We start from the raw sequence: 27112 nt of genomic DNA on the forward strand, positions 1-27112 counted from the left end.
CATTTTATAATCACACTCTGACACACTACTGCTACTCACTGGATTTTTCATTTGTGGCTGACATTACGGTGTTTGAAGTAAAACATGAACTCAGATGTATCATTCACCAAGTTCATGAGTGTTAAATGTCAAAAAGATGATAAAGAGCAACCAAATTCAACAGAAAACAAGGTTGGACGGCTTCAAACCAGTTCAACGGCGAGAACACTTCCAAGGTTTGCTTTTAACCGCCAAGTAGTTTCAATTTGTTCCCATTTGACATGAACACAGCATTAGACTTCATGAGGAAACCAGGAAGATGTTGCAACTGCAGCTGATTGATTGATTGAATTCATTTGAGAAATCAAATTAGAATCCACAAACTATCAGGAAAGTTGCATGCCTTATTTCCTTTTTGGTATTTGTGGTCCCTAAATGGTTTGGCAGGCAGGCAGAAAGAAAAAGCTGATTAGGGAAACATCCATTTGCATCAAATTCTCCAGATCCATCAAGATTGCATCTGGTGCCTCGATGCCATGAGGCAAAATGAAAATGCTGATACCCGACAGATTAAACTGTTTACTTACAGTGTTCCAACTCCACATACTTCTGCCAGAAGACGTAGTACAAAGCTAAATTTATGCCACTTTCTTCTCTTCTCTTCTCTTCATGTTTTAAATTGTGTTGTTTTGTATTTTAGTTTTGCATTATATTCTATTGTATTCAATTCTAAATGCTGTCTTGAAGTCTTTATCCACAGATTGCTATTCAGAAGCTCCAACAACCTAGATATAATTATAAAGAAGAACTGAGCCTGTTCTTCTCTAATTACTCATCAGGCCATTTATTTCCCTTCATCAGTGTTACTTGTGGAAGGCTGCTCTGTTCATCTGCTGTTTCCTCTTTACCCTCTTTGCTTCAGAAATTACCCACAGTATTATGCTGCACACTCCACTTGCTATCGAGAAGCAACCATTTTGCCCAACAGCTGCGTTGCCTCGCTCATTGTCAACAACTTTGTTTTCAGCAAGCGTGCAAACAGGCGACACAATAGGATGCCTCCATTTGTCATGATAACTGGAACAGGGTGGGCTAGTCTTTACAGAGACCGTCCCACAGATGAAAGGTCACAGCTTTGATCCCTGCAGCAGCACATGTGTCCAGTGGATGAGTCCTTAAACAAGACACCAAACACCTAACTGTCCAGTCATTGTAAGTTGCTGTAGCAGCATCAGTTGAAAGCCAGCTGAGTTGAGTGCGATCACACCTACAGTTCTGCCACTTTTCCATCGCATGGTACCGGCTCAACTCGCCTCGACGCAAGTACAGTCGAGTCGAGTCGAGCCGGTACCATGCGGTGGAAAAGCGGCATTAGTTTTCTTTGGTCCAAACCAGAGTGGAAAAGTTTACTTTGTTGCATTTTTGTATTTCGTTCGTTTAGGTTCACACTGTGCAATTAAACCCAAACCGAGGCTTGTAAACAAAAGTTACATGGACTCGCAAGCAGCTTGTTTATTGGACAGAGTTTTGGTGAACCTGTCATCTTGCCAGGTTAGAGGTTTTGGCAGCAGGGGAGTCAATACAAATCTGATTCCAGTTCCTATAACTTTGTCTGCGCGCTTCTTCTCTGGAGTTCATTCCAGGTAAGAACATGTGAAGAAATAGCTGAATATGATCAGTCCAGACTTAATTTTGTTCGGCTCAGCTTTCCAAGCATGAGGAACATCATCTGTCTCCTTCTACCCATAAACCCCTTGCGTTTTGGGATTGTTTCCTGTAGTTGGTAATTCATTTGCCATGGCTGTGAAGAATCACACTAAATGTAACAATAAAACATCCAAATTTTTGCATAAAATGACTCTAAAGCTAGGTTTGGTGTTTTATTTCTTGCTTCTATCCCCCTAAAGCAGCATGGCTCCAATCAAAGCTACAAAATAAATCCCTTCTCATAAACGTTAGCTGGGCATTTGCCATTAATGTGGGATTTGAAAGCATTCTCTTACATTAGTGCGACTATAAACCTGCCTGTTTTATGGCTCTTATTATGACATACACTCCCTGTCATACACACACCTCTGCCCCCATATATCCAACTGCTGTACAGCAGCTCAGAAGCCATATTAGGTCCTGTGCCGACCACTCACAGTATTCACAGTGTGCAGCGGTGATAGCACGAGAGCAGGAAATACTTATAAGAGCCTGATTTATACAGAATATTCAAATCTGCTGGCAGGAACGTGACCTATTTACCTCAGCCTTATTAAATATTAAAGATATGACAGTCAAGGCTGAGTTTTTGAATAACATGGTTTGGAAGAACATTGACGATGGTCAAAGAAGCTGGGAGTTTTGTTCCAAGATAAATCTAGACATACATATTTTTGGACATTTATATCTACAATACATCCCCATTGTTGTTATCCTGTGGAAGCACTAAAGCCTCGGGAAGGGAGGATATTTAAATTCCTGTACAAAGGCAGTGCACTGAGTGTTTGAAAAAGCATTTGTCATTTGCACCTTGATAAAGAAGCTGATGCTCTATTTGTGTGATCCAGTTCCATCCAAGTTTACGTGGGGAGTTTTGTTCCAAAGGGGTAACTTGAGTCCTTCACTGAGAAAACTGACACTTAAACATGACTTCAGGTTATGTTTCTTTCCGCCATAATGTATCTATAGCATTTTGGTAATAAACTCTTCTGTGGAAAACAAGAGTTCTTCAGTCTCTCTGTCATCTTTCTCCCTTCTTCAACCTTTATCTTGGCATTAACAAAGACTCCTGAATGCAAAGCACAGTTTCCATTAACCACCTATAGTCTGTATAGCAACCGGCCTGCTGGTACCACTTCAATCCCACTCAACCACGGGCAATTATGTCCTCAGATACCCACATACTCAGGGATGCACACACACACACACACACATACACACTCACACACATACACACACACACACACACACACACGGAATTCATTTATGTCCACCATCTAGACATGCTTTTGTCTAGATGGTGGTTTCAATAAACACACAAACAGCCATCATCTATTATGCATCAGACCACAAGAGACAAATGATCTCACAACCGCAAAATGGACCTTGGGGGATGGCAGAGGTGTTTTTCATGCTCCTCAGCATAACTTCTCCATGGTTCTAGGGTTTGGATTGGTTTTATATTGGTTTGTCCATATATCAAACCGTTATTGGCTCTTTATTAAATATCGGATATGTCGTCCACCTCTGATATGATGGAGGTTCCTTCCTGACCACAGCTGCATGAAAACAGTCTGGAAAGCATGCGATGAAATGTGTTTACTTGGCACATTTTATTTATTCATTTAATTGTTATAATTGTAATTGTTGATTATGTTTTTTGGATTAATTCTTCACTGAAAAACGTAAGTAATGTATCCCAGAATTTCCATTGAGTCACCCTGGACAAAGCTTTGTACCGTGTACCGACACTTTGAAAAGTGAGGCTGGCTAAAAATATTGATTATCTGATTAATTGCAATTTTTATTTGGACAATCTGATATCAATTCTTAAAATCCAGAGATCGATCTTTTAATCTATGTCTTTTTTCAGTTCTTAACGTTATTTGTAGCGGGCCTCCCCTCCTCCAACTGTCAATGTTAAACATTAACATTTTTTGTAATGCACCATATTCCCTGTGCAGTTCACAGCATTAATTCTAAGATCATTTCTTTCATACCTAACCAGTGTTGGTATTGCAACTGAAGTAACCCTAATTGAATCAATATTGAAACAAATCAATATTGAATCAAAACATTGTGATTCGAATCGGGAGATCAGTGCTGATACCCAGCCCTGTTGAAAAGAACCCAAAACGAGAACATAGTACATCAATGTCAGCAATTAATGCCTTTTGGTAATGACTTTAGCTATCATCATGCTCACGTCCGCGCCTCATGTGGGCTATAATGTGCAACGCTATAATAATATTTCCAGATCCTCCGCCCACCTTCACATCTTTCTCTCTCTCTGCGAGCACTACAGGTGGGGGAGAGTGTCAGCAATACAGAATGTGTGTAGGCGACTGGGTGGGCGGCAACTGCAATTTGGATCCTGCGTCTTCACATGTGTGAATCCATCACAGAGCCAAAGAAAGAAGGATGAGGGGGCAGAAAAGTGACAGAGAGAGAGAGAGAGAGAGAGAGAGAGAGAGAGAGAGACTGCAATGCAGAGAGAGCTGATTTGCCAGCCTGGTGAAAATGTGACTAAATGTGCTCAAACATGACATATGTCCTTATGTAAGACATCGCAACTCGTGCAAAAACATACTCTGAGCAGACATCAGCAGCACTGAAAACTGCTGTGGATTCTGACCTGCTCAAAACCATCTCAAACATCATCCTAAAAAAATATCCTAAAGTTGCTTATTCTGAAAATTTCCGATAACTGATCCAAACTGCTGGCGTAAAGAAAATCCTTCTCTTTGCTTAAAATGTCATGCAACAGCATTTCATTACATTTCACTGCATTTAGCTGAGTGCAGCAGGTAGGTGCTCAGTGTCTTGCTCAAGGAGACTGTGGCAGCCGCAGGAATCAAACCTGTGACATTTATGTTATAAGACGGTCTTTCAAACCATTTAGACCAAACCGCCACACAATGTCCACCCCGATGTCTTTTCAGTAAATCTTCCCCCCTCCCCCCCTTGCAGATATCCCGCCCCCACGCACAGTTCCACCCGGACAGCTTGTCCCGATCGACTCGTCAACCTTGAATCTTGAAAAAAAAAAGAAAGTCTTCGTCTTAAATAATAGACGACCCGCCTCCTGAGCTGACATTTCATCGCTGCAGCAGGCAACACTCTTCACGCATAAACTGTGCGTCTCATAGTGTGTAACGTCCTGATAGGGAACAATATCAGTCGTTTTCGTAAATCTCATTAAGTTGATTCAAGGCAAACTGTGAGAAATCTCCATCTAACAGCTTTAATCTGTTACTACGAGTAAAACCCTCAGCATTGATCACAACTTGACTATGCAGACTTCTTTCTATATACAATGAATCAAGATGTCTTTAATTGTGCTGCCTCGATGTAGTGCCAGTAATGATTCACCTTTGATCTATAAAATGTGTGAAATATCTGCATGTGAGCCGAGCCGAACCTTCAACGCTGCTATAATTATTAAAGCAGTGGGGAAGAAGATAGATGGTGGGAAGATGGAGGGAGGTAGGGGGAGGAGGGATGGAGGATGGAAGGGAAGGAGGCAGGAAAACAATGAGGAATGGAGGGAGGGAGACAGATGTGTTGAGGAGGGATGGAAGGAGAGAGAGTGCAAGGGTGTGTGGGAAGGAGGGAAGAAGGATAGAGGAAGTGAAGGAGGAATGGAGGAAAAGGATGGAAGGAGGAGTAAAGGAAGGACGATGGATGGAAGGAGGGAGGAGGGAAGTAAGAATGGAGGGAGGGAAAGAGGGAGGGACACAGGGGGGTTGAGGGAGGGAGGAGGGAAGGAGGTAGAGAAGGAGGTGGGAAGGTGAGGGAGGGAAATAAGGATAGAAAGAGGATGGATGAGGGGGAGGGTGGGAAGAATAGAGGAAAGGGGGAAAGGAATGGAAGATGGATGGAAGAAAGGAAGGAGGGGAAGGAGGGAAGGAGAGCAGAGGAAGGGAAGGAAGGAAGGAAGGAGGGAGAGAAGTGGGGAAGGAAGACAGGGAGAATGTCTATATACAGTATATATGCATATATGTATTTTTACCATTTGTACTGTTTTCCTTGTTTAAGCTTGCTTTTATGTGAAGCACATTGAGTTTCCCTGTGTAGGAAATGTGCTAGATAAATACAATTTTACTTACTTAAGATAGAGGGAGAGAGGAAAGGAGGGATAGAGGATAGAAGGAGAGAGGGAAGTAAAATGGAAGGATGAGTTTCACACTCCTCTGCCAGGTCTCTTTCACATTTGCAACGAACACACTAACACAGAAACACTGTCGCTCTCTGGCAAAAACCCTTCAGAGTAAAATCCTCATTCAACTCAAAATGTCAAAATGTTTTGTAAAGAATGTAGAAACTACTGTAAGTGGGAAATGTTGTGGAAAAATGTCCAAAGAAAAAAATGTAATCCTCCTGACAGACAGTAATCCATCAGAATCCCTCAGGTTCACGGCACTAGCTGTGGGTGCTGCTGGGTTAAAACGCTAGAGAACCCATGGACACACACATGTACACACATGAGCACAAACACACATAGACATACACACACGCAAACACACATGCATGCACAACGCAGATATGAGAACGAGGCAGCAAGCTGGGTTCATGACAAATCACTGCTAGTTTCGGGAGTGTAGTACAATGTTAATTTGTTTAATAACATGGCTCCTGAACTGCCTGTATGGGCTTATAGTCAGGCTTTAGTATCAAAAAAGCTGACTCATATGTATTCCAAAGCGCCAAACAGAAACGCTTACATAAGAAAAATCAGCATCAAATTCCACTTTATATAAATTTAAATGATGTGATTTGAATGCGATATTATTTGTGAGATCAGACAATACTTTTTACTTGTATGAAGTGCAAATCCCAACAAAACTTTAAATAACTTTTAAATTAGCATCATCAAGAAATTAAAACCAGCGAGACTCTTCAAACAGACTGCAGGCATAGCGGCACACTGTGTGCTAATCACTTCTCAATTGCCGTTGCACTCAAGCAATAAAAGCCTCCTATTGAGACATCGACTGGAAATAATGAGGATCCCTCACTCTCACTCAATAGGCAGCCTGCAAAGTCACCTCTGTACTGAGCTGAGCTCCAACACAGGACACAGATGAGCTATCAAGATAGAGAGAGATGACAATTAACAATTACAATTTCACTTTTATCCAAAGCGACGTACACATGAGATTTTAATACAACACAAGCAAGGTTCTAGTCAGGACAGGAAGACACGGGGCAGGAGGAGCCTGAAGGTCTGAACAGTGAGGTTGTCACAAGAACCGGTTTGAATCCCCAGACAGGCTCCTGTGGGTGAAGTCAATGAGTAATACTCAGGGATGGGACAATATATCAAAATTCAATATATCACAATATAAAAATGTAAAAAATATCAGCTACATTTTATTCTGCTGTAGTAATCACAAATGAGACGGCTTGACCATCACAATTTCACAAGCTCTCCATTGAAATTATATTTTTTTGCATTTTGTAACAATTGTAAACTGTTTACATTGTGGCAAGCCAATGCCATTGTATTTGTGGTGTACAAGCGTGTGAGTATGTGAATGTGTGTAACCCTTCCTCTTCCTGCAACTGTGTTCCCAGTAAACTTGCCTCTTCAAAAAATGTTAAAAGACAGGCGAGAGGGAATGAGGAAAGGGAGCATTATGAGCATGAAACCGGCCTCAGGGAATGAGGAAAGAGGAAAGTCACTGAGGCTGTCAAGCAAAACAAAATCAAAGATGATGACAAATGGACTGGGTTCAAATTCCACAACGACTCTTGGGAATACACTAAAATAGAGAGTTGGATAATTGCCTACATGGTGATGACCGCCATGACATAATAATAACCTGATGCTCACAAAACTGTTAACTGTGTTTTGTCTACAAGCCACAGTGGCTGGTAAATCCCAAAATTAACTGGCCTCTGATTATTTTACCAGCCAATTCTATTGTCAGAATACAAAAGGACTTCTGGACGATGGTTGGTTGCCAGCCAAAGTGGCTGATAGAGTGGACGGACTGATCAGTCACACCCTGCGGCTGGTGGCTGGTGATAATTGGGTGTTAATTTGGCCGGTGGCCGGTGGTGATGTCACACCCTGCTTCCCACTCCGCTCGTGAGAGAGAGTCCTAAAATGAAATGGCATGACACTGTCCAGCGATTCTCAGGAACCCCACCACCGTTCAGGTTCCTGCCAATAATAAGAAACCGACACTATGGGACTTTTTCTCACCGAGATGATTAATGACAGCGAGACTGAGTGAGTCAGAAGGATATGGAAAGACCCGGGGTAGGGGAAGCCAAAAAAAGGTGTGTTTATTCACCGAAACAAAAACCTAAACGAAGATGGCGATAACCAACAAAAACAATAAAAATTTTAATTTTGACTACAGCAATGTCCAAATCACAAGAGGCTGCAGGGTTTTTCCTCAGAGGCAAAGGTCTGAGAAATCCGCCTAAATAACATTCACCCTGGCCTACAAATCAGGTTGCACTTTGTCAAAAGTCTTTTCATTATATTCAACTCAAGTACATTCCAAGGCTTAGCTAGCACCTCACTTTTAAAGCTACAATATTTTTGACGTGTGTTCATGCCTAAATCCCCATGTTAGCCTGGAACTGGCTTTTCAATAACGTTTGTGATGTTTTGGGTCGTATACCATTGGCTTTGGGGGGGACTGGTCACATTCACAGAACTCCTTTTCACGTTTTTTGGCCCGAAAATTCCAGATCCCTTCAGTTCTCTGGACACGATACTCCGAGCTGAGCGGCATCAGTCCCAGCCTCATCCATGATCGAAAGAAACATTCTTCAATGTGTAACAAGTCCATGGATCAATGGGAGTGAAGGAAATGGTCAAAAAAATACAGTAGGTGCTGATTGGCCCGAAAAGGAGTTCTGTGAATCTGCACTCGATTGCTCTTCCTCAACGACCAGGATGTGTGTCTCAGTAAACTGAAATTGAATTGCAAGAACTGAATTTGAATTACGAGAACTGAATTTGAATTGTGAGAAATGAATACAGTTTCAGAGCAAATGAATTCAATTTCATAATATTACATTCAGTTTCAAGTTTATTGGAATTCAGTTTCAAACTAATAAATTCAATTTCAAATTATGCTATTGAGATTCTGTTTTTCAATGCAATTATTCAAGTTAAACAATACAAATTCAAATTATGTGATTCAAATTCAGTTTTTTAATGCAATTATTCAAGTTGAGCAATTCAAATTCAGATATAAATAATTCAGTTTCTAGTGACACATATTTCTGCCCATAGGACTGGGTTGTGGCTATAAAGGTGCTGCTGTGTTTGCCGTCTGCTTCTTCAACGCCCGTGGAGACTCCTCTTACATCAGTCTACGATGTTCTACAATTGATTGTTGATTAGTTAGATCTAGTTAGGCTCAATCTCTGTAAAGTCCTTGGAGACGTGCTTGTGACAAATGGAAATAAACGAACTTGAACTTGAACTAGATGCCATTTCAAGGTAGACAGCTCATCAAGATGAGTGACAGGCGTCGGGGCGGGAACTTGACCGACTGAGGCGGGGAGGGCGAGTTTTATTGTCTCAAGTATGGAAAAACAAAATGATGGATAAAGGAATATGTCCAAATGTATCTGTAACAGCCAGCACACAAAATCCCCCCCCCCCCCCCCCATCTCTTACCATCTGGAGAGGCCTCTTGCGCAGGTCCCTCTCTGTGACGAGTCGCTCCTGGTCGGTGATGTAGAGTCCCCGCTGGGCCAGAGCCTGGATGACGGCGTCGTGGCCCAGCAGCGGCTTGGCGGCGTCGCTCTTCAGGATGAGGCTGCCGGCCCGGCAGTACAGGTCTGCAGACAGGAGGAGGCTCGTCACGGGCGGCTTCAGGTGCTCCTGCTCGTACTGGTCGGTGTAGAAGGGGTCCCTCAGGTCTGCCGGGACGCTGTCTGTATGGTGGAGGGGAGAAAGAGGGATTCAAGAATTTTACATCTGCACCAGTATTGTTCAATGGGTAGAGCGTGAAACATTCCTATGACCCTAGAGCAGTGATTCTCAAGCTTTTTCATATCAAGGACCCCTAATTTAGTACACATTAGGGGCACAGACCCCCATTTGATTTTGTCTCTCAAACCCCAAATCTGAGAATCTTTTTATTACTAGATATGAGTTTGTGCAGAATTCCATGACCATATGTATTTTAGGTAGAGTGATAACAGTGAAACTACCAAAATAGTCATTCTTCTACATTCTCTAATTGTTAACTTCTTGTAAATGAAATAATGGTGAAGTTTAATAATTCATCCATTTGCTGGGGACCCCCTGGAACCCCCTCAAGGTCCCCTGGTGGTCCCCGGACCCCACGTTGAGAACCACTGCCCTAGAGTGTATAATAGAGAAGTGCAGGGGAAAGAGGTAGAAACAAGAAAGGAGAAAGTAGAAGAGGAATGTAGGGGAGATGGGAGGAGAGTTTTCAATTCACATCAGAAGACAGGAACTATCCAGTCGAAATTATATATTTAAAAAGTAGAACTGTTTGTTGCCTTTGTCCCATTTCTCATGAATGAAGAGAGAGATACTTTGACAAGACTAAGGGATAAATAAATGAGGAGTGGGGCAGAAACAGAAGTTGAAGACTAGCTGATGCACGGTGATGGCAACTCTATTCTAAATCTGCAATGTGGTTCGGCTTTATTGCTGATTCTTTTCTCCCTCAGTGCATGGATGAATTCTCTGTCATTCCCTGACTTTGGCAAGCCTGCTTCATTTCTCACCGCACGTGTTTAGGTGGCATCTCGACATGGAGATGTGTGGATAGACCTCGACGTTGCTATAGCAACTGCAGCAGGAGTGGAACCCGATCGATTCATCTAGTCTGTATCTCCGCAGCCTTCAGCTCCCTGGGAACACCCCTCTCACATCAAAGAGAGAGGCTGTGTGTGTGTGTGTGTGTGTGTGTGTGTATCACCTCGAGCAAGTCCACTGAAAGCACCACAAATAATTCAAAACATTATGATTTCTTCGCTGTTTATGCCTTGCTACATTTCCTTGTGGAAGACCGAAAGCATATCTGTTGAACAGCGAGTTTCTCTGAGAGCCAAAATAACGCAAGACCTTGTTTTCCCACCCCAGATAAAACAATGTAATCACAATTAATTGGCTTCAGACGAGACTGTGCATGCTTGCTGCTGCTGTCGGCGCTGTGTGAAACCGCTAACACACACACACCCGCACAGCACACCACTAGGCAGGAGGATGGGTGTAAATTTGAATGAGTGTGTGTGTGTGTGTGTGTGGAGAGTGTGGTGCGTGGTGAGCCACATTGACAGCTTTACACTTCCATCCTCCAACACACACACACACACGTGTTATTATGGAATGGAAATAAGGTATGTAAAAGCAGCACTAGCACCTGTATTCTATTCCTGTAAGCTTCATGTGGTGCTTTATTGATTCCTGTAGGGAGATTCATCTTTTCTCTTGCTCTCCTCACAGGGAGGTCAGAGGTCACAGAACAGCAGCCCTGGAGCCACTTGTTTTCCATCTTTCATCCATGATAGTGAGCCCCTACCTCAACATACAGAGACTCATTTGATCAGATTCACATTTGATCAAATACTATACTACAAGTCTATCTCTTACGTAACATTCAGCTGTTTTATTAGGTTTATTTATCTTTGGTCTTTGGTTTTGGTTATCTTTTGCAGCAACACCCTGCTTCATATTCACACTGTTCCACAGTTCAACTGTTGGTCATGGAGCAGATACACTGACCAGTTTGGAATTTAGTGCTTTGATTAAAGGCATCTTTAATATATGGGAATGCAGAGTATTTCTGATTCACTTTCCCCACCCAGATGTTCCCAGCATTCAAACAGGCTTCTGGTCACAAGCGAGCCTCTCTATCCTCCGGAGTTGGATAGTGGCTTCTACAAAAAAGAAAGCATCATTTCCTGTTATCAATGTGTGAAGTTTGATCATATTTGATAACATTTCCCGAGAGCAGAGGATTTGCCGCATAGCTTGCATCTCTCACCACCAGACTGGAGCCTCGTATTCTCGATGCACTCCTGGCTTGTCGTAACGGGGAAAACACGCATACAGAAGTATTCTGAGGAGCGTAGGCCGGGTTCTGGAGATCGGCCCACTCTCTCTTCCTCTCTCCCTCCCTCGTTTCTCTCTCTGGAGGGCTATATTTTTGGAATCAGCCCATTTCATTCAGTCCTGATTGAAAATACACGGAGGATCTGCGAGGGATCTCATGTATTCTGGGCTATTACAACGAGTGGTGAGGAATAATCTGCTTTCTGGCTACAGCAGCGGCACGTCATTTTGTCTGCACACAGACTTACGCTGTCTGTAATATTCAGACAGACCAGCTGAGCCGTATTACTTAAACTTAGCGATGATGTGTTTAAGACCAAATGAAGCTTAAGTAGATAATCATAATCTGTATTTGTACTTTATTTGTATATTTTAAGTTGCATCATTGTTAATTTTCCTTGTTGACCTTGGGAAGAATGTCTGTTACCATGGCAATAACTAATAGGGATCTGAATAAACAATAAACAATGACTGGAATAGGATAGAACAGAAGGGAAAGAACAGACAAATCGTCTTTGGATTCACCTCAGCTGTAACACGGCTCACACCTGAAGCCTGATAGCTCATTTATTTTTGCATTCATTGTACAGATGGATTCACTGTGTTACTGTGTGTATCTGTTTGTACCGGTGCTATCAAGACAAATTCTCCCTCGCGGTTTATTTTACTTGGTGAACAAAGTGATTCTGGTTCTGAGGGGAGACTACTGTGCAGACAAACTGTAAAATCCTGATACTGGAAGATAAAAATGGTGCCAACGCGACTGCGAGAGGCACAAGTACATAAATGCTGAATATTTTATAGCACCCACTCACACTTTGAAAACCCACTGAAACCCGGTTAATTATCTCTCTCGCATGAGTAAGCTGAGCGTACGAGTTCTTCTGTGGCCTCTGGCAAAGCGATCTGCCTCAGCAACGAACTCCTGGGCTCCGGGCTTCCAAAACTCGGCTTCACACCAAGTTCATTTTTACTTCAGTGTAAGTGAACGGAACAAAGATTAACTTAGGTTATGTTCACACCGCAGGCCTTCATGCTCAGTTCCGAATTGCTGCTCATTTATATTTTTTTGGGTGACTGTTCGTATCTCTTCTAGGATGTAACCCATATCTGATACCAATAAGAATTGACAGCAATGTCAAAAAGAAGCGTGCAGAATAACAATAACAAAAGACGTCACAGCCACTTGTGTACCTACACTTCTGCTTGTTTCCAACACATTTCGGTTGCAGTATGTGTCTTTGAGTTTTGACTGAATTGCGGCCTCTCCCCAAATACCAATCAAGTCGGCTATTTGACTTTGTCTTATGTCCTCCATGCTAATGTTGGCTCAGCCGAACTACCAAAGTATGACAACTGCCTCAGGTGAATGATGTAAAATTGACTTATTGTCATGGCAACGCTGACAAATTCTAATTTGAGCATCCAAATACAGGTTGCATGTAAGTCACATGCCTCTGGATCAGATTTTGTACTAAATATCAATGTGATCCAGATCAAAATTGAAAATTGCAACTGTTCACAATGATTAGAAAGCATCAGATCTGTGTCACCAATTGAGAGAAAAAAATCTGAATCGGGACACGTTCAGATGCAGTGTGAACGTAACCTAAGTCTCAAGTTGCTTTTGGGAAACAGATAGGCCTAAAGTTTGGTAGAAAGCCACAGAAGCCTCAGTGTGACACAGGTATGAGCCTCCCTGAGCTAGAGGCTGCTGCAGCATAGGCAAGACTTCAATATTTTATTGTCCCTAATGGGAAATTTGGTTTGCAGCGAGGCATCAACACAATACACACTCACAATGCAAGACACATGCAGGACAGATTAAAATGAAACAATGGAAAAAGCAGGAAACTGTGTGAGTGAGGAGTTTATCTGTTGCAGTTTAACAAGTTCACTGTTTGTGGGATAAATGAGAACTTCAATCTGTGTAATTTAGGCTATGATTGCCTAAACCTACAACCTGAAGGGAGTGGCTCAGATTCAAGATTGTGGTGAAGAACTTTTCAATCATTTGCAGGGAATGTGGGTGAGTGTTTTTTAATTTCTTTTGGCCAGGAGAGGGTGCGTTCCAGCTCTAATTATAGCTGTAGGGCCTGGTGCCTAGTGGAAGCATGATGCCAATCATACGTCAGGTTTTTCCACATTAAAGATTTCAGTCCAGAGAAGCCACCTTGTTCCTCCTCTCTGTTCTGTCACCTCATCCGCTCTAATGTCATCTTCAGTCTACCGCAGAAGCTTTGTGTGTGGCAGCGGGAGGCCTAGAGGTTTAAGAGACCGTCCTGTAACTGGAGGGTCATAGGTTTGATCCCCACAGAAGCCAACGTGTCCATCAACAGCCATGTGTCCTGTTCAAGTGTCTCTGAGAAAAACACTGAATCCCCACCTGATCTACCATGGCATGTTGCCCTAGATAATGATGTTAGCTAATTAAAGGGCAATAAATATGATATTTACTGTCACATGGCACAGAATTATCACAACATATCTGCAGGGGGTTGATGGGATTACTGATGTAACCCGACAATTACTCGGCCAGGTGCTGAGATTTCATTTTTGGTTTTCAAAACTCACTTTCTGGCTCAGTGGGGGACGGTGCTACAAGCAAGCGACCGGCACTGCAAGACATTTCAGCAACGAAAGCTAAAAAAGCCTCATTAGCCAAAAAGCAAATGACAAAGCAGTAGGCTATTATTATTCCAGTATTTTACATGGTGATATATTACCTCTTCACTAGATGTTTCTGTTGGTCTCTGTTCTAATTAGCTAGGTTTCTCCTCTCTACTGTGAAAATGTGACTTTGTTGTTTGTGTCAATTATAGGCCACCTTGACTAATGGGGACAGGAGGGTTGCTGTAATTCCTACTGGTCACCAATAGAGGTCAATAATGATCAGAGATCACATAATGCCCCTTTAATGCCTAAACATGTAAATCCATCCAGTTTGACCAAAAAAGATTTCAGTGAACTGATGATATACAGCAAAGACTGATTAAAGTCCTAGGTATTTCATATACAGCACTACACTTGTGTTTGACCCATAGACTCACATAGGAGTGGACTGGACAGCCATGTTATAACATTTTTATGACTAGTAAACACGGTTTAGTGGTTTACCCACCTGTTTAGACTGGCATAAACATTTATGATATGATATGCAGAGTTTACACCAGAGGAAATAGTATCAAAGTGATTTAAGTTATATGAGGATATCAGGCCTTTTACAGGAAAAAATAGAGTAATACCTTTCTGAAAATAGGTATAATTTATTTTTTATCTGCATTGGTGGTGACTGGAGGTTATAGCTAACCCACCTTTTGTATAGATAGATACAAATGCCCCACATGTGATTTGCCCCTTTTCTAAGCTTGACAGGGATGCAGTGTGTTTTGAAGGTGAGATCATCTGGGACAGTCCTTCACCTCACCTCCTTGTTTACACTGAACGGCTCCCATCCCATCACGGAGGAAGACATATTTATTGATCACTGAGATCCACCACAGGAAACTGGTTTTATCTTTCACCTTGGGACATATCTATTGTCTTTCCAATAGGCTATTAATTTAGATGATCCGCCATGGGAAATAACTACAACCAAAAACATCTTAACCTAACAGAAAATCTCTATGATATCCTTATAGTATTCCTATAGGGACTTGCAGTGTGTCTCAGGTGAATGGCGAACTTGATGGTATTTTTATCACCTATGGTATATCTATAATATTCCTTTAAGGACTTATAGTTTTGCTGTCATATGTATAGTATCCTTCTGACATTTATTAAAGGATTATAGTTCTCATCAATTCTCCTAAAATGCTGACAGACATAATTAAGCAAAATAAAAATCTAAACTAATGAATATGCATGCATTGTGCAGAGAACTATGCAGGCAGGCACAGTAAAGCCACCTACCTGTCCCATAAGCTTTGGCCACGAGCCATGTGAGGCTGCAACAGATCTTGGCTCGGGAGAAGTCATAGTGGTCGAAGGACTTTATTGCTGGAGCAACGAAGGTCTTTTTAAAATCCCTGACGTCCTGAACTTCACCCATATTTCCCTCCCTGAATTATCTTCTGAAACCCTATGAAGCGACAGAAAACGGGGGCATCCCACTACAGGAATCCCATGCAAAAAAAAATAAATAAACGACTGTGGAATGTGGGGATGAGGCGCCTCTCTGTTTCCTATTCACAATTCATTCAGTGAAAATTGTGTTTGAATTGTTGACTGCGGCTATTCGTCCTGTTCCTTCTCGCTGCCACAATGACTCGCTGCTCTTGGTATTTTTTCATCCATTCTGCTCTCTACCAGTTGAAATGGGCTCCGTCGGAAGAGCTGTCAAAGCTTTCCCTGGGTTTCACAGGAAAACCTTCCCTTCAGCTGGAAGGAGAACAGAAATATTTCCATTCTTCGGATCCTCCAGACGCAGAAGGCTTCTCCCTTTCATGTCCATGTATTCCTGTGAGCCTGTGTGTTTTTGTATTCCCTCCTCTATTCAATCTCTCTCGGTGCCTTGGTGCGGTTTTCCTGCCGCACTGTCGCTCTCCAAGCGCTGCTGCGGCTGTATTGCGCATGCGCGGAATATGCTTGCATTTCTGCACCACGTCTGCTGCCTTCAAGTGCTGTCGGACATATCCGAATTATGATTTGAGCGCACTCTATCCGTGTTGCAATTTATCATTATATGTTATCGTTTGGCATTCTGTGCAAATCATTAGTGGTGCATAAAGGTCCAGGTATAATTTAACAGTTTTGTCGTATAATTTAATAAAGGCCCTGTCAATGTAAAGTTTTGTGGAAATGAAGACAAAATCTACTATTGTTACAGTATTCATTTTGTTCTTAACAGTTTACGGTCTAGGGAAAATGTCTGTAATAATCAATCAATCAATCAAACTTTATTTATATAGCACCTTTCATACAGGTTAGTGCAGTTCAAAGTGCTTCACAGATGACTGACAAGTGGACAATTAGACAGAGCACGTGTAGACCGTAAAAACAATTTGAGACCAATGCAAAAATAAAAAATGATGACTATGCAATACAATAAAAATAGATTTAAAAACAAAAATATGTAATAATATTAATAAAATAACAGATGAAATAAAATAGAATAAAATTTGACAACATAAGAAGAAACAATGTAGTGGTGTGTTGGGTAGAATTCAAGAATTCCAAAGCATTTTATGTAAATAGAAAACTATCAAAACTGTGTGACCTATGTTTTTCACTGGCTTAACTGTGGCGTAACCACACAATAAAACATTAATTATAACATTATCACGCAATAACACCTGGGCTGCTTCACAGTTATAATGTCATGGGAAGCTTCTTAACAGCTTGCATTGCCAAAACCTGTTAATTATTCCAACCTTCCCCAAATTGTAGCTTCATTCATGCACCCACAGGGAGTAGGGCTATTTACAGCGTCCCAGTTCCAGAGGAGCACCTGAAGGCAGCATGAAAAGAGGGCAGCATGCATGTCATTAGCGACAAAACAAAGCTGAAAGTAAATTTTATGAATTGGATGACACGAGTCCACATGATCTTCATTAGATAGAGCTGAGGGATTGTTAAGTAATTCTTCATATCTCTATTCCAGACTGTTGTAAACACAGGCTGGACACAAACCATTGTAGTTCTCCACCCACACTAACACACACACTGCTACTGTATGGACAAAAAGATATAAGCTTTTCCATTCATATAAAGCTAAACGGACTCTTCGTCTTAAGAAGAGAACGAGAGGTTGGATTCATCAAAATGTTTCAGTCAAGACAACAACCATACCGGTCGGGTCTTATATTTAAGCGGATATTCTATAAAAAAAAAACAAAAAAAAAAACTACAGTTCCCGACGTGCAAAGAAAATATGCGTCATCAGTCTGCGTCGGTGATTGTTTTGAGTGGATGGAAGCGGTAGAAGGTAACGTAACGCGCTGCAATAAATGACAAAAAAACGACATTTTAAAGTAAAGTCTAATTGTTTACCTGTTACTATGCACCTGAGATACATCTGGACACTTGTCAGTTTGCTATATTTGATAAGAACATTTTGAAACACGGTAATGTCTGGCTTGACAATATGCAGGAAAATGTGAGAGCCGTTGACTTGGCAGTTGATTTCTATGAGACTGCAAAGGATTGTTTACTTCTTCGGTAAAACTATAAATCTCTGCGAGATTATAGAGCTGAAACGTTAGGTTCCGTAAGTAACTACATTCCTCGGTATTTTACCGTTTAAACCGTGTGAAGTGGACTTACCATGAGCTATCAGATTGTGAAACCACTATGTATGTTCCCGTACAAATCATCAGTCAATCTAATTTCAGTTTTGCTGTTGAGTAATTGCCTTTCATTACCGAGTTACTTGTGAAATACAACACTACCCACAAGCTACAGTCTGTTCCCATAGAAACGCCAACTACTCCAAAGTTTTTACATTACACCGTTGCTGACATCTGTTTTCCTGTTTTCACAGCATAATAAAAAACAAGAACATGTTTATACCAAGAGCCCTGAAAGTGAAGAGACCTGCCGAGGGCTCAGGCCAAGTTTTGAAGAAGAAGAGCAAGGTGGGTCAAGAGGAGAGGAGCAGCGAAGAGGGTCCAGAGAAACCTGTTCAGAGCTCTGCTGCAACTCCCACAGAGGGGGAGGAGGCACCTGAAGACACCAGAACACAGGAAGAGACGAGACAAGCGGATGGAGACTCTGCAACAGTGAAAGAGAGCCCGCTACGTGAAGACCGGCAGGGGTCTTCTTCAGGTGGTAGTGAGGAGGAGGAGGAGGAGGAGGAGGAGGAGGAGGAGGAACCTGTCAAATCGTTCAGAAAGAGCCAGAGATGGCCGGAGCCGGGGGAGCCCGTCTGTGTGATGTGCGGCCGCTATGGCGAGTACATCTGCGACAGCACCGACAACGACGTTTGCAGCCTTGAATGCAAGGCCAGACACTTGGCCCAGATGGGTTTGGGGACCGGGGCGGACGCGTTCAGCCGTGAACACACAGCTGGACGTGACACGACTCCGCAACCTCAACAGCCGGCTGTCAACACAGGTGCCGCTGGTAAACTCAAAACAGGCTATTCCTACAAAGAAGATCCGTTCATATCCGGTCTAACGGAGGAGCAGGTGAAGCGGGTCAAGCGGGAGCTCGGCATCGACGCCCAGGGGAGAGACGTCAGAAGACCCGTCGTTGAGTTCGAGCACTGCGGCTTCCCCGCCACCCTGAGCGGCAACCTGAAGAAGGCCGGCTACGAGGCGCCCACGCCGGTCCAGATGCAGATGGTTCCCGTGGGTCTGACGGGCCGGGACGTGATCGCCAGCGCCGACACGGGCTCAGGGAAGACCGTGGCCTTCCTGCTGCCGGTGGTAGTGAGGGCACTGGAGGTACAGTACAGAGACATCAGATTCCTCTTTTTTTATCCTTTATCTAGGGAGGGTTTGCAGAGTGTGCATGCTCGTTTTTTTTCTCAGTAGTGCCCTATTCGCTTCACATTGATACGGTTACATAAATTGACACCTAGGAGCTGCCCAGTACAAACCAGAAGAAGCTCTACTGGAGTAGCAGCAGTTGTTGAGGGACTGGAGAATTTACTTATTTACTTTACCACCCCAGATTTTCCTGGCTGGTCCAGGGATTCAAACCGGTGTTGTGCTAAAATTTGTATCCCCTAAAGAAATGTGTTTCCCCCTGGCAATGTGCCATCATTTCACCCCTGCAGAAGGAAGTGATCATGAGGGAAATGCGCTCAATAAAATGACAAGTAGACTAATGTATAGCCTGACAACGTCCTTGTAGAATTAGTGGACGCTTGTGGTTGAGACATTACAAACAAGCGTGATCTCTGGTTATTATGAGGCTGTCATTCTTGGTAATCCTATGAAAAACATTTGAACAAAATTTTATCATTTTAACAACATTTTAACAAAAACAATCCACAAACATTGAAGTGATTTTCTTATATTTTTCCCTGGTGTGTGAAATAAAGGTGAAGACACACTGCCAGGGGAGACACATTTTGGCACAACACCGGCAACCTGCAAGTCACACGCCCACTTTTCTTTACACTACAGCAGCCAGATTTCTGCTGATGCCTGATGATGTGCAGCTAAGGGTTTGTGTGACAGCAGACACAAGGTACATCACATGAACTTAGGCTGTGTGTGTGTGTGTGTGTGTATTCAAGTCTCTATACCACTTGGGGAAAATGACACACACACTGAAGCAACTGAGCTCCTCTTTAGCCGTGAGGATCCAGTGATCAGTCAGGCATATTGCTGCTGGACAGAAACCAAAACATGTGCACACCCCCAGGAATGGAGGTGGAGGGTATAAATAAAAGACAAGAGCCATCGTTTTTATCAGAAATGCCTGGAGATGGGTTTAAAGACACACACACACACACACTTTTTGCTGGAGCGCACATTCTGTCCTGGTATTGGACCAGTAAAGTAAAGTTTGTGGGGACAGTCCAGTTTCTAGCCCAATTCCATCCTCTGGCTCTCTTCCCATGAAACAAAAGCAATGAGTAATTCATAGGCAGAGGACTATTTTTATCTGCGGCCAGGCTGCAACCTCAAATTTCATGGAACAGGAAGTTTACTTATGTTGAGGGAAAATAGAATTGAACTTTGAACTAAACTAAACTTTTCAAAACATGGAATGAAGCAGACTTTTTTTTTTAGTATTTTTTTTTTTTACCTGTATTGAGTGTTACGCTGCATCCAAAGCCATTTACAGTGTCTGGCAAATTGTTGACAAAATGCTGCTTTACTCAGACTCTCGCCTTGCTCATGTATGTCTTGTGATCTGTTGCTGACTGTGGAGGCCTTTTACTTAATATCTGGATATCTGATACAATAAACAACATATCTTCATCTATCTTAGGAGCCTAGGCTGGCATCATCTCTTAAAAAATGCAGACAGCCTTTCATGTAGTTTTTTTTTAACCCTTTTATTTCTTTTGTAGTTGCTTGTTTTATTCCTTTTTACCTCTGCCAATTAAGTTGGAAGGAGGTTATGTTTTTGCCCCTGTTTCTCTGTTTGTTGGCAAGATATCTCAGAAGTTACGCACAGATTTGGCTGAAATTTGGTGGACAGAACCTTGGGCACAGGATCAGTTGATGCTGTGTTCATGAGCTGGTGGGAAAGTGTAACATCCAGGACTTCAAAGTCTGCTGCTAAACGGCATTACATTCACAAAACTGCTGTTAGATCTAAATCTCACCGATTGTATTGAGATGCTGTATCCCTCTCTTTTCTCCCAGAAACCCACTGACGGTGTGTGCAGCCCTGCGGCTCTCATCCTGACCCCCACCAGGGAGCTGGCCATCCAGATAGAGCGGCAAGCCCAGGAGCTGGTGATGGGCCTCCCCAACATGAGGACCGCCCTGCTGGTGGGCGGCATGCCGCTTCCCCCGCAGCTCCACCGCCTCAAACGCAGCATCCAAGTACAAACACTCATTTTTATTTATTTATTTTTTTTTATTTTTTTTTTCAGAGGCAAACTTGGTGTTTTATTTTCATTTTTGCAAAAAAAAGTTCACCAAAGCAATCACAACATTCTTACTCAATGTCATCATACTTAGAATAACTAAATCTTTGTGTCCACATTCTAAGTTGTGTTCCTAACTGAACAAAAAGAGAGTGAAACATTTCATTTGAAGAAGTGAGGTTTTTTTTATTGGTGTTCTGGCAACAATTACGTATACTTCCAGTTCAGAATATGTACAAAACCATTTTTTTCCATAGGTTTTTGAACAAACACTCATTTTTGACAGATTTTTTTTCTTTTTGTCTGACAAACCTAATTTCAACCTTCGACCTCCCAGGTCATCGTTAAGTTATTCTTCATCTCCCTTTAGATCGTCATTGCCACCCCTGGACGACTCCTTGAGATCTTGAAGCAGAAGGCGGTGCAGCTGGACAAAGTGAAGGTTGTGGTGGTTGATGAGGTATGAGAATCACTTTCACTAATTTCCTTGTAATTCAACACTTATGTTATCAGGGTTCCCATTGTCTTGAAAATTCTTAAAAGTGTATGCATTTGAGGAAAAACAAGGCCTTAAAGGTTTTTGAAAATGAACGGATGGCCTCGAAAATATATATTTTTTTTAATTAAAATATAGCACCCAAATTCATCAATATGCCTCAGCTCTTGGGATCTCTCTCCACCCTAGGATCAACGTCTACACATATCTCTTTATATATACATTTATACATTCAGTAATCAAATCCAGTCAGATAGGATAGGATATTATTGATGCCCGAGGGGAAATTGCAGTTTAAATAAAAAGAGGGAATACAAGAATGCAAAAACAGGTCCAGAAAGTATATAAGTATACGGGTATGTGGGTCATATAATAATGTCAGTGTGGTGTGTCCTGTAGGCCGACACCATGTTGAAGATGGGCTTCCAGCAGCAGGTCCTGGAGGTTCTGGAGGAAGTCCCCGAGCAGCACCAGACCCTGCTGACGTCCGCCACCATCCCAACCGGGACGGAGCAGCTGGCGGCCCGGCTGACCCGCGACCCCGTCCGCATCGCCATCGGAGAGAAGAACCAGCCCTGCGCCAACATCAGGCAGATCCTGCTGTGGGTGGAGGAGCCCTCCAAAAAGAAGAAGCTGTTTGAGATTCTCAATGTGAGTTAGAGAATTATTATTGTTTTGTTTTTAAACCTTGATTTAGCCAGGGAAGGTTTGCACCAGCACGCATCCTCTGTTTTTTCAGCAGCACCCTGGTTCCCGCTCATTCAGTTAGACATTTGGGCAGCGGGGTGGTGGATTGATATGGGGGTTCAAGCCCCCATATCAGCAAGCACTCGCTCTGCTGAAGTGTCTTTGAGCAAGACACTGAATCTACCAGCTCTACAGGAGGTCAGAGCTGAAAAAAAGGAATAGTTCACCCCCCCATGTCAGTCAAAATCCCACTGAAATTTGTAGGACCACCAAATACACAAGTCAGCCCCTGTAGATCCAGCTCAGCCTTCTCCAAAAACTATTTATGTTAACAGGACCATCTTTTACAGCTCAAAAAAAGCAGAACGCAACAGTCATGGGCCCGGTTGATGGACACTATGCTTTTTTTGGAGGTGTGAAAAGATGGCCTTGTTAACTTCAATAGTTTAAGAGAAGGCTGAGATGGACCTATGGGGGCTAACTCACTGTGTGTGTGTGTGTGTGTGTGGGTCTGTGTGGGTCTGTCTTCAATGGAGTTTCAGCTGACATGGGGGTAAGTAGATAACGAAGGAATTATCATGTTGGGGTGAACTGTTCCTTTAAATTCGTACCTGAGAGCTGCCCAGTATAACCAGTCTTCCACTCTTGGACACTGTGTGTGTGTGTGTACGTCAGATTTTCCCAGTGACGATTGCAACCGTCCACTCTCTGGTTATGTCACAAGTTTGCTTCTCACCATTAGGCTACCACCGCCCCTTTGGGCCATATAAGCAGTTTTTGTTTCAGATCAAGACTAATTGTTCTCTGTGGAGAATAAGGAAGTGCTTGGTAGAGACAAAAACAAAAAGCAGCTCTTCCATCTCAGTGTGAGTTTCTAGCAGAGTTATCACTCAGCATCTCCATGTGCATTGGAACTGTATTAACTGCCTGTTAGAGTTGGGAATTCCAGACGTGCCAAAGACCAGTCTCCCCACTACACCATATTTAGACAGCCGCTACTGCAGCCCAGCCCCCCCCCCCCCCCCCCCACCGTCTGGAGGAAATGGGTGGGCCCTGAGCCATGGCCCCGCTCCAGGAATCTGAGCAATGGCTCGCACCATTTATACAGGGCAGGACAGGAAGGGTCTGCTTTCATCAACCCAGCGGTTAAGTGTTGTTAGATCATTGTTTGAGTAACGGACTTGTTTTACTGTACAGAGGGAATATTGGCTCTCTCTTTGGAGGATTTTTAAAAGATGCTTACCTCTGATTCTGTCCAAAAGTTAGGAAATCAACCTCTGGCACACACACACAGGACTACAAATCACATTAAAAAGGCTTCAAAGATTCACCATAAATCACAGGCAAAGCATAAGCAAACCTAGTGAACAAGATCAGTATATAAAAATGTCTAAAAAAGATGACCTCTCTCCACTCCTCACACCTGCGTTTCTCCTTGTGCTCTTCCAGGACAGTAAGCTGTACCAGCCTCCGGTGGTGGTGTTTGTGGACTGTAAACTGGGGGCGGACCTGCTGTGCGAGGCGGTCGCCAAGGTGACGGGCCTCAACACCGTGGCCATCCACTCCGACAAGAGCCAGTGGGAACGCAACCGCATCCTCAGGGTGAGGCCAGTGGCAACCAGGACAGGGACAGTAAAGTGGGTGGAATAGCAATGTGCCCATGTCTGGTATCTAAGAGCATCGCTCCTGAATTACTGGTGAAGGCAACAGACACCTACAGCTGAGACTTAGCAAGCAAGTTTATTTATATAGCACATTTTGTACACAGGGGAAATTCAGTCTGCTTTACATACATAAAAGCAAAAGGAACATCCATATATAATTAAAAGAAAGTACAAAGTACATTAAATAGTAGTTAAAAAGAGAGTAATATAATTAAAAGATAAGTAATAAAAAGAAAAGTACATACTACTTAATACAATGCTGTTTTTGTTTCTTATAAAATGATATGCAGAAGGATACTGTTTCATTATTTTCACTTTCAAAGAACATTTTAATACAGTTTAAAACCTAAAAGACAGAAGAAAGACTATTTAATTTCACTTTTTTTTTTTTAAGAATTTGGTAGACATTTTAATTTTATCCATGTATTTTTTAACCCTGGTCGTAATGCCATTGAACTCCACAGGGCCAAGTACCATGGCAAATAAAAATATCAATGAATGTAGTCATGACACTACTGGGTATTGGTGAGTTGCTGGAGTATGAACACACCAACTGTGAAAAACTAGTCATTCTTGGTCATGTATAGGTTTGACCATGCCTGATGATGTAATGTCTGTGTTGTGTTGTTGTGTCCTCAGGGCCTGCTGGAGGGAGACTTCGAGGTGGTGGTCAGTACAGGAGTGCTGGGCAGAGGGCTGGACCTGGTCAACGTCAAACTGGTGGTCAACTTCGACATGCCGTCCAGCATGGATGAGTACGTCCATCAGGTTAGTGGGCAGAAAACTTTATTTGTGTCCTGTAGAGTACATTTAATCATACTTAACGTGCCAATTCCAGTGAACACACAGGAACTTGTCTTGATGACATTGGCGGAACTGTATCTATATATCTTGTGCTATTTAGGGTGAACGCCTATGTAGAAACCTATGTTAGAGGAAGAGAGGGTGGATGAGGGAGGGGTTGTCAAGCGGGTCTCTCTCTCCAATCACAGATGTTTCATTGAATGAAGATGTCAGGCTTTGTGTGGGAAATACCTGAAGCTATTTCAGCTACATGGCTGTGCTTGCGTCCTGTTACAAAGACTTCTTCAGTGTCGTGTGACGTCACAGCTAAACATGGATTGTGTTGGTGTTCGCTAATCTACTAATCTTGCTTTTAATCTTTTTTGCTCTTAGCAGCCAACTATTATGTCTTTATTCTCTACACAAAGGAGGAAGCAGGCAGCTGAGCTTAATATGGCCACTGTCTTGGTTTCATTTAATTAGGGTCACGACACATCCAGAAGGCTCAAAAGGAAATTCCGGCACCTTAGAACCAACTTGCTGAAAAGTGATCAGACCTATACTCACCTATGCCTATAATTACCTACACACCTAGCAATACCCAGACATTGCACCTACACTTAAGCTTACATGTATCCCTCTTCACCTCAATGAATAATTTTCAACCATTTTGGACTATTATTTACTGGAATGCTTGTTAGTCTGCTAAACAATTAATCATGTATAATGGCATATTACAGTTTCAGTTTCAACAATTAATAATCATTGAATATTATCATTTATAACTTTGATACTTTTTATTGAACCTTTTTTTTATCCAGGTTTGTCCCACTGAGATGAAGTATCTCTGTTATGAGGCAGGCCTGGCCAAGCCAGCAGCAGCTCATTTACATACAGGCAGAACAACAATAAATACATTTCAAAATAAGCAATAGACAGTGACTAATAGTCAGTTTCAGAAGCTCATTTTGCATCTTCAACACATATTGCTCTCATACATAGAGTAATATCCTAAAACTTCAGACTATTATTGTTTCTCACTGTAATTGGAAAGCTCTGGTAAATATCTAATACCTTCTTGTCTGTCATAGTTCAATTAGGGCTGCAATTAATTGTGTATAAGTGGATATTGCAGTTTTAGTTTCCACAATTAATCATCTTCAAATATTGGCATATCTGCAGTATTGGAACACTTAATTCAACCTAGAATGCCTGCTGAATATAGTGAAGATGTTACAAAATGTGCAATAAAAGAAAGGAGTATCAGAGTCAGAATAAGCTAGTGCATGGGAAGTCGTTGAAAATGTACAGTACATTATGATCCAGTCAAAACCTGCAGTTCCCAGCAAAAAAAAATGTCCAAGGCGTTCTGTCTCGTTGCAAAAAATCCAGCGCTCCTACCCTTCTGTTTTTGTATAATCAAGATTACAATTTCAACTGTAACCCCTCTCTTCTCCTCTCGTCTCTTCCTCTCCAGGTGGGCCGGGCGGGTCGGCTGGGCCACAGAGGCACGGCCATCACCTTCCTCAACAACAACAACAAGCGTCAGTTCCTGGAGGTGGTGAAGCGGGTGAAACCCACGGGCTCCATCCTGCCGCCCCAGCTCCTCAACTCGCCCCACCTGCACGAGCAGCAGAGGAGGGACCGGCAGAAAGCCAGGCCGGGGCCCGAGGACGCCCTGGTCACCACCAACAACCTCATCGACATCATCAGGAAACACGACCGCCGCAAGAAATGACGCCGTTCTGTCTGCGCTGTGTATTTATTGTGTAAATGTTAAGCTTGTTTATTGTTTTGATAAATAAAGAAAAAATAACTTAACCCTGTCCTGGTTTATTGTTTTGATAAATAAAGAAAAATAACTTTAATTTGGTGTATTTCCATACCCTGTCCTGATCTATTCTAAAATGTTCTATATCTGTTTGAAAAAAAAATGGCTGATCAAAACAGTCATTATTCTACATTATCTCATTGTGTTAACTTCTTGTAAATTAAATAATGGTGAAGTTTAACAATTCATCAATTTGCTGGGGACCCCCTGGAACCCCCTCAAGGACCCCTGGTGGTCCCCGGACCCCATGTTGAGAACCACTGCTCTAACTGACCGTGACCTCTGACCTCTCTGTGGGCAAGACAAAGCACAATTTCCCAGTGGGTATCAATGAAAGTATCGCATCACATAAATACCAGAAAGTCCAGTCAGTCTGTAATAGTGCTATAATTTTGTCAACCAATGACCT

At 42.5% G+C, this 27112-nt stretch overlaps 2 protein-coding genes across 2 annotated transcripts in view; one reads left to right on the top strand and one right to left on the bottom strand.

Moving 5' to 3' along the window:
* The window catches only part of camsap2a (calmodulin regulated spectrin-associated protein family, member 2a), an 82921-nt gene extending 67070 nt beyond the window's left edge, over nt 1–15851 (bottom strand). Inside the window, exons 1-2 of the mRNA XM_071518887.1 lie at nt 15662–15851; nt 9335–9594 (exon numbers count right to left, since the gene is read on the bottom strand). Of these exons, the coding sequence (XP_071374988.1) occupies nt 9335–9594; nt 15662–15800 (399 nt within the window). The 5' untranslated portion in view covers nt 15801–15851. The remainder of the gene's footprint in view (nt 1–9334; nt 9595–15661) is intronic.
* Nucleotides 15852–17642: 1791 nt separating this feature from the next.
* ddx59 (DEAD (Asp-Glu-Ala-Asp) box polypeptide 59) lies at nt 17643–26620 on the top strand. The gene is made up of 8 exons (XM_071518898.1): nt 17643–17675; nt 18231–19134; nt 21016–21198; nt 21613–21702; nt 22138–22389; nt 23875–24027; nt 24729–24857; nt 26350–26620. The coding sequence occupies exons 2-8, from the start codon at nt 18250–18252 to the stop codon at nt 26608–26610; spliced, it is 1953 nt and encodes a 650-aa protein (XP_071374999.1). The 5' UTR covers nt 17643–17675; nt 18231–18249; the 3' UTR covers nt 26611–26620.
* Nucleotides 26621–27112: the final 492 nt, after the last annotated feature.

Source organism: Centroberyx affinis, unplaced genomic scaffold (genome assembly GCF_046629955.1).
Source record: "Centroberyx affinis isolate AG114_WGS23_722 - 3 ecotype Tasmania unplaced genomic scaffold, CSIRO-AGI_Caff_v1 ptg000641l_1, whole genome shotgun sequence".
In the NCBI taxonomy this organism is placed as follows: Eukaryota; Metazoa; Chordata; class Actinopteri; order Beryciformes; family Berycidae; genus Centroberyx; species Centroberyx affinis.